The sequence below is a fragment of the Charadrius vociferus genome, unplaced genomic scaffold (assembly GCF_000708025.1).
Source record: "Charadrius vociferus isolate BGI_N301 unplaced genomic scaffold, ASM70802v2 scaffold793, whole genome shotgun sequence".
In the NCBI taxonomy this organism is placed as follows: domain Eukaryota; kingdom Metazoa; phylum Chordata; class Aves; order Charadriiformes; family Charadriidae; genus Charadrius; species Charadrius vociferus.
In genome coordinates, this window is record NW_009647833.1 from 925,593 (window position 1) to 933,349 (window position 7,757).

A 7,757-nucleotide genomic window follows, 5' to 3' on the forward strand; every position below is an offset into this window, starting at 1 on the left:
CTGTGCAAAGGCTTTTACTGCAGGCCACGTCTCTGCACAACACATAACTGGTGATGGACATTGGAACCAGGGGCTCCAGGGCTCGCTCTTAGCTCGGAGATAAAGGCTGCAGCTTGCTGTTCGCACACACTCATAGCTGCTGGGCTCTTGGCGCCTTATGCTGTCTCTGGAGAGACTTCCCTAAGACGGGGAGCAGTACCCTGGGGAATAAGTGGAGGTTAATGCTTTCTTCCAAGGTTTCCAGGCTCTCCTGTGCTGATGAGGAAGCACAGGAGACTTCCCATTCGGAGGCTGATCTCTCTTCCCAGTATGAATGGGAGGTGCCTTTTGTTGCTCTTGGCTTGGGGTGCAGCCAGTGCTGGCAGATGCCACGCTTCAACTAGACCACAGGAGCAGGGTGTCAGGCAGCGTGCCTGGAGGGGGAACGCTGAGGAGGTGGTGGGGAGGAGCTGAGGGAAGGACCTGTCTGTGAGGGTTAAGTGGTAGCTGGCTGTTGAACCATAGTGTGGCAGCGCTGATGAAATGAATCCTCACTTTTGCAGGCGGCGTTTCTGTACCAGCTGCAGACAAGATATTTACTAAGTCAGGTATTGTATAACTAGCTGGGTTCTGGGCCATAGATTAAAGGTATTTCTAGGAACATGGATAAAGTTGGGGATCTAAGTTCATCCTGTCCTGGGGAGAGCTGGGCTGAGGAATGTGTGAGGCACAGCCCTTAGCCGGACTTGCAGAGCCGGAAGAGCTCATGGCAACCACACTTGGTTTGCTCCATTTCCCCGTTGCTACCTCCCAACTATGCATTTTGTTGATTGCACCAGCTCCTGAGCCCTGCATGCTGTCTTCTGCATGTCTAACGCAGTCCAACTTTATCTGAAATAGCAGCTGCCTTCTTGCCTTTCCCCTCGGGCACTGATGAAGGTTTCCCCTGTGCTTGCTGGATGGGGGCTTGGCCGGTGCTGGGGCAGCAAACTCCAAAGTCTTTCCTTGGCTTCCAGGCGATCATTTTGCCTCAGGTGTTGACGGGGATTGTAGCCAACATCCTCAATGTGGCCATGAACGCCTTCTTCCTATACGCGCTGAAGCTGGGCGTGGTGTAAGTGTGACCAGAGGTGGTGACAGCCTCTCCCTGGGTGCAGGGGTTTGTTGAGGGCTGTGGTGGTGTCCTGGGTGCCCGGTTCTGCCGCCTTCTGCCCCCAGCCAACCGGCCTAGAAAGATAAGGCTGGAGGAATCTGGAAGGTGGTGGTGGAGGATGTTGTTTGTAACCTGCCTGTCTCTCTCCCCAGGGGCTCTGCCTGGGCTAACACTGTGTCTCAGTACACCCAGGCCATTCTCCTCTTCCTTTATGTGTGGTGGAAGAAGATCCATGTGGAGACGTGGGGAGGTACTGTTCATATCTTAATCCTTCAAAATAGCCCTAGAGATTTGGCCAGTCACCAGCACCCATGGTGTAGATCTGACAAGGAGATTACCATCCCCTCACGGCGAGTAAATGCTGTAAATGCCGTGACCCCAAGGCCCTTTGCTGTAGCCTCAAGTAGATTCTTGCTGGTCACCCTGGCTCAGGAATGCACCACGGTACAGCAAGACTAGGCTGATACCCTGTGATCTCTGGCTTGTGGTTGTTGTCCTCAGTGTCCAGAAGAGTATATGGCTACTCTTTGGGGGAGGAGAGGGAGAACACGCATTCATTCTGCTTCACCTCCTCATTGCAGGTTGGTCCAGGGACTGCCTCCTGGACTGGGGCTCCTTTATCCGGCTGGCAGTGCCTGGCATGCTCATGATGTGTATTGAGTGGTGGACCTTTGAGCTCGGGAGCTTCTTGGCAGGTGAGTCCAAATCCTCTTTTTCCACTGGTTCAACAGGACATCTTCCAGCCATGCCTGCTCTGGTGGCCGATTCTCAAGCGTGTCCCCAGAGCACTTCCTGCCAGCAGGCTCCTCGCCTGCAGGGTTGGTTCTGCAGGATGCCACGTCCGTTGGAAGGGAACCCTGTAGTCACTGCCTTTTTGTCGGCAAAGGAGAATTTTTAATTCTGACCTAACAATGGAGGTGATTAATCTTTTCCAGGGCTGCTTAGTGTGGTGGAGCTGGGTGCGCAGTCTGTCATCTATGAACTCTCCTCTGCGGCGTACATGGTAAGGGCTGGGTGTATTAAACCAAGATCAACCTGAGAGGAGCCCCCAAACAATGGCCCTGCAGGTCAAGGCTGGGGAGGGAAGCAAGGGTGGGAACCCGAAGTTGGTACCAGGCAGGTGATGACTCTCAGACCCACTGTGCAGCTGCACATCCAGGCGTTTGCTGCAGGTGGAAAATCCCTTTACTGCAGCAATGGCAATTTGCCCCAAATTCCCTGCTGGGGAAGAAGAAAACTGCTGCAGGTTCTATTGCCCCTCACCTCCTCCTTGTCTTCTACTACTCAGGTGCCTCTGGGCTTCAGTGTGGCTGCAAGTGTCAGAGTGGGCAATGCCTTGGGATCGGGGGATGTGGTGCAAGCCAAGACCTCCTGCATCACTGCACTGCTGTGCACAGGTCAGCCCGGGTCCTGCAGAGGGGAGCAAAGGAGCAGGACTTACTGCCCTTGATCCAAGCAATTTGACTATTTCTTTTTCTTTCAGGAGTTTTTGCTGTAGTGGTTGCAACATTACTGGGAACCCTAAAGGACGTGGTGGGATACATCTTCACCAATGACAAGTGGGTTAACAGCTTTCTTTTGAATATCATTACCTTTTTGGAGGGCGTGATTTATATCCCAGGAGCTGCTCAGAAGCTGCTGGCAGAGTTCATAAACCTCCATCTGGCATCCATGTTCCCCAAAGGTTCCTCCCCGCTGCCCAGTGTCAATGGGAGCACAGATGCTGCTGACACTGGGAGAGTGCCGTGGTGGTACCCAAGCTGCATGCATCTCCTCAAGCGTCACGGGCTGGGATCGGGCTTTGCCACCAGCTGAGGGAGATAGGTCAGAACCAGAGTCCCTCGGGACCAGGTTGTGCTGCTTTCCCTGACCAGTACGTACATCTTCCCAACAGGGAGATCGTTATCTTGGTGTCCAAAGTGATGATCATCTTTGCTCCGTTCCACTTGTTCGATGCAGCAGCAGTGAGTATTCCAGCATGTGGAGCGATTTCTCTCTGCAGGTTGGGGTGCAATGGAGAGTGCAAAGCTGCCTCCAGCTCACTCTTGATCCGTTAAAATGATACGGAGAAGCAAACTGTCAAAGCAGCTGCTTGTATCACCTATAGCACCTCCGTGTCCCCTAGGCTTGCAGTTGCCCATTGGCATTGCTGCAGAACAACCCAGTTCTCCTTTTTCCCCTGGCAAGGCTTCAGCTCTTTACTAGCGTGTCAGAGCAGCACAAGTGAGCAGCTGGGTCTTCAGAGTTGTCAGGTACTCACCGCGTAGTGGCAGTGCTCGTACAACTCATTAGATAGTAAATCCAACCTGTTTCCTCCTGTCACGTCCCAGGCAGTGTCGCTCTGGGGCACCGTCCCTCTGCTGGCACACCTCTTGGTGTCTGCAAACAGTGCCACGTTCTGCACCAGGGTTGGCAGCTGGAACCAGAGGAGCCCTGCACCACGTGCTCTGTGATGTGGCTTTGGTCCATCCTGGCTCTGCAGGACAGTGCTGTGGGTTCCCCATAGAATCATAGAACGGTTTAGGTTGGAAGGGACCTTGAAGACCATTGAGTTCCAACCCCCTGCCATAGGCCAGGACACCTCCCACCAGCCCAGATTGCTCAAAGCCCCATCCAACCTGGCCTTGAACACTTCCAGGGATGGAGCTTCCACAGCTTCTCTGGGCAACCTGTTCCAGTGCCTCATCACCCTCATGGTGAAAAATTTCTTCCTAGTATCTAATCTAAATCTACCTTCTTCCAGTTTGAAGCCATTCCCCCTCATCCGATCACTACATGCCCTTGTAAAAGGTCCTTCCCCAGCTCTCCTGTGGGCCCCCTTTAGGTACTGGAAGGCCGCAATAAGGTCTTCCCGGAGTCTTCTCTTCTCCAGGCTGAACAACTCCAACTCTCTCAGCCTGTCCTCATAGAAGAGGTGCTCCAGCCCTTTGGTCATCTTTGTGGCCTCCTCTGGACCCATTCTAACAGGCCCATGTCTTTCCTATGTTGGGGGCCCCAGAGCTGGACACAGTACTCCAGATGGGGTCTCGATTCACAGGCCCGTGCCATTCCCCAGAGTTCCTGTGGTGGTACCTTCCGTAGCATCTGCTGTCCCATATATTGATCCCTCTGCCTGCTTTCTATAGGCGACCTGTGGTGGTGTGCTGCGAGGCACAGGGAAGCAGAAGATGGGTGCTATCGCCAACGCCATTGGCTATTATGCCATCGGCCTGCCCATCGGCATCTCACTCATGTTTGCTGCTAAGATGGGGGTGGTAGGTATGTGTGTCCTCCATTTGGCTTTGTATGAGCTGCCAGCACTACCTCTGCTGGGCCAAACCCCGTGCCTTCAGCAAAGGCTCAGTCCTTGAAATTGTGCTCAGATCTTCCTTCGTATCGGTGGGGCTGGATCGCAGACTGAAGTATTTCGCTGAGGCAAGCTCTGAGTAGCCTCCATCCGATGGGAGGGCTGGGGTGTCCCAGTAAATCCAGGCTTGCTCCCAGCATAGGACCCTCCCAGGAGCTGTTTCCTCTCCCATCAAGACTGGATTAGACATGGGGTGACAATCTGACCCCACTGAAGTCCTTGGGCCTTTTGGCACTGGCTGGCAAAAGCAGGTTTTCCTCAAATCCTCCCTGAAATAACTCTCCATTTCTGCAGGTCTGTGGGTGGGGATGATCGTTTGCATCTCCCTGCAAGCCCTTTCCTTCTTGGCTTTTGTCATGCGCATGGATTGGAAAAAAGCTGCAGAAGAGGTGAGATTTGTGCTTCTAGTAACTTCTAAAAGGCGTTAGGTGGGTTCCCGTCCCAGTACCATGCCACAGCCCTCTGGGGGGGGGAGGCAAAAGTGAAACGAGAGGAAGCTGTCCTTGCAGCGGCAATTTGGTGCTGAGCGTGCTTGCTTTGGGAGGGCGGAGGGAGGAGGCTCGGGTTTGCTTGGCTGGGCAGGACACCCTTGCTCTGAGAAGAGCAACTCTTCTGTGTGTTTTTAGGCTCAAGTCCGTGCTGGACGGAAAAAACAACTGGAAGATGTGAACTCCAATGGCACAGCTGCTAACAAAACATCTGCTGTGGGTATGTAGCCAGGCCCGACAAAAGGGAGAGAGCCCAAATTCTCCACCCAACCCTTCCTTTCCTTCACAGTCATGGCAGCCATGTCTGCCCTGCAGGCCCAGGTGGCTTCAAAGAGCAGTGTCTAGTGCTGGTCCCAGGCCAGTAGCACTTCTGTACTTAATAATGGGGTACAAGGTACCCGTTACCCCTGTCACCGCCCTGACTGCTCCGGGGAAGAGCCTGGACTGCCAGCCAGTGTCTGCCTAACCTGGGAACACCTGGCACTCTGCTGTGGTATGTCCCGGTGTCCCTGAGCCTTGGGAAAGGACCCTCAGGACTGTCACTAGCGCTTGCGCAGCATCAGACTGGGATCCCCTGACTTAGCAGCTCGGCTTCCCAGCAGCACTCGCCTCTCTTGCACAGATTACATCTCCGTTGACACGGACACCATGGACACTGTGGTCCTGCCTGAGAGCATCGTGGGAGGTGAGAGGCAACCTGACCGCCAGCTCATCACACAGGAGGAGACTGCTGTCATCCCTGCCCCTCCTGCTGTGGTATGGAGGGCCCTGATCGTCCGCCGCGTCTTGGCTGCTGCCACCGCTGTTGCTGTCCTTCTGGTGGGCGTACTGGTCCGGCTCCTGACTGGCAATGGCTAGAACCAGTGCCACTGGGGAGCTGTGCACAGAATAGGAGGGCACGTGGTGATGTCCCAGGAGGATGGTGTGGGGGAAGGAATTCCCCCTCAGTTCCTTGTAAAGAGTCACTGTGCTCAGTTTCTGATTAACTCACAAAGTTTTATCCCACATGCAGAATTCTTAAAGGGGGTGAGGGTGCGGCACCTGGGAAGAAAGTGCTGGTTCCTCTCCTGCACTGCACTGGGATGTCGCTTGTGATAGGTGGGAGCGTATCCTGGGGCTGGCCCGGGAAGGAGACGGAGACCTTGTGCTGCTGTCCTGCTTCCTACTCCCTGGGGGCTTTTGTCCATGTCATTTGCTAATGGCAGAAGCTCTTGCTGCCCATGCTGCATTTCCTCATGCACCAGTCTGTGCCAGCATCTCGGCACAGCAGAGCCCACTTTGCTACCTCTGTGGCAGCGCAGGGCAAGGCCGCTGCTGTTAGAAGGTGGCTGACTCCTCTGACTGCTGCTGGGGCGTTGGACGCTGGCTGCTGGCCCTGCTCTCCCTGCTGTGTGGTGGGCACAGGGCCTAAAGCAACTCTTCTTTGCACTTTTGTAAGGTGGGATTTTGATACAATAAAGTTTTCTGAGTAAATGTTGAGCTGTTAATGTGGTGCGAGCATGACCCCGGTTGTTGGCGTGACTAAGCTGTTAGAGGGGAGATGTGCGCCTGGTTTGTGCAGCACGATGGGCTTGCACAGGGCACAGCCTCAGCCTCCTGGCTTTGCGTTTTTATGGCTGGCTCTGGGTGCGGGGCACCCAGGGGCTTGTTTTAGCCGGGTTTGTGCACCTTCATTGCTCCCACACCATTGCTGAGCTGCATTGGAGAAGGTGGTGTGGTGCGCAACCCTACAGAGCTGCCAAGGAACTGCTGTATAGCTTAATCCAAATGTCCCCAGCGCTGCCTGCCTTCAGCACTGAGACCCTCGCTGCGGTCCCAGGCTCTTACCTGTGGCTGTGTGACCACAGCGATGCCTCTGCCGTGTGGCACATGCTCAGCCATTGGAGGTGAATACCACATACACACACAGCACCTCTGCCACCCCACAACTCTCCTGGCACATGGCGCTGGTTCCCTGTGGGCTGGGAATGAAAAGATGTGACACAAATCACAGAATCTCCTAGACTGGAAAAGACCTGTAAGATCATCTAGTCCAATCATTAACCTAACACTGACAAGCCCACCACTAAACTGTGTCCCTGAGCACTATATCTACGCCACCCTTAAATACCTCCAGGGATGGGGACTCCACCACTTCCCTGGGTAATGTGTTTCAATGCCTGATGACCCTTTCAGTAAAGAAATTCTTTGTAATATCCAATCTGAACTTCCCTTGATGCAACTTGAAGCCATTTCCTCTTGTTCTGTCACTTGTTATGTGACAGAACAGGTCGACTCTCACCTTCCTGCAGACTCCTTTCAGATAGTTGTAGAGAGCTATAAGGTCTCCCCTCAGCCTCCTTTTCTCCAGGCTGAGCACCTCCAGTTCCGCCAGCCATTCTTTATAAGACATGCTCCAGACTCCTCACCAGTTTGGTTGCCCTTCTTTGCACACGAGCAAAGAATAAGCAAGAAAGGAGCTTGAAACAGCCATCAACCCAAACCTCAGCAGCCTCTGCCTGGATGTGGGGAAGATGTGGCAGACTGTGCTCTGTTTGGGGTCCCGGTAGATTTGGGAACGCAGTCTTGGGAGAGGAGGAAACCTGCCTTGCTCTGCCCCGTGGGCTCCCCATCCCACCGGTGCCCACCTCCTGTCCTGGGCAGTAGAGGGTCTGCATGGCAGCAGCTTCCCTCCGCCTCCCCTGCCCGGCGGTGGGCCAAGGCAGGACGCTATATTTGGTCTGGCGGAGCGGTGCCGGTGAAACCCGACGCTGCCGCGCTGTGCGAGGCCGACAGCTGGAGCCAAGTGGGC

General features: G+C 54.5%; 1 protein-coding gene across 1 annotated transcript in view; it reads left to right on the forward strand.

Moving 5' to 3' along the window:
- LOC104284404 (multidrug and toxin extrusion protein 2-like) overlaps positions 1-5,824 on the forward strand; it is a 45,899-nt gene extending 40,075 nt beyond the window's left edge. The window contains exons 6-17 of the mRNA XM_009882738.1: positions 543-587; positions 996-1,093; positions 1,285-1,382; positions 1,714-1,827; positions 2,068-2,135; positions 2,421-2,529; positions 2,616-2,691; positions 3,027-3,096; positions 4,258-4,390; positions 4,773-4,867; positions 5,105-5,186; positions 5,589-5,824. Of these exons, the coding sequence (XP_009881040.1) occupies positions 543-587; positions 996-1,093; positions 1,285-1,382; positions 1,714-1,827; positions 2,068-2,135; positions 2,421-2,529; positions 2,616-2,691; positions 3,027-3,096; positions 4,258-4,390; positions 4,773-4,867; positions 5,105-5,186; positions 5,589-5,824 (1,224 nt within the window). The remainder of the gene's footprint in view (positions 1-542; positions 588-995; positions 1,094-1,284; positions 1,383-1,713; positions 1,828-2,067; positions 2,136-2,420; positions 2,530-2,615; positions 2,692-3,026; positions 3,097-4,257; positions 4,391-4,772; positions 4,868-5,104; positions 5,187-5,588) is intronic.
- The last annotated feature ends 1,933 nt before the right edge of the window (positions 5,825-7,757 follow it).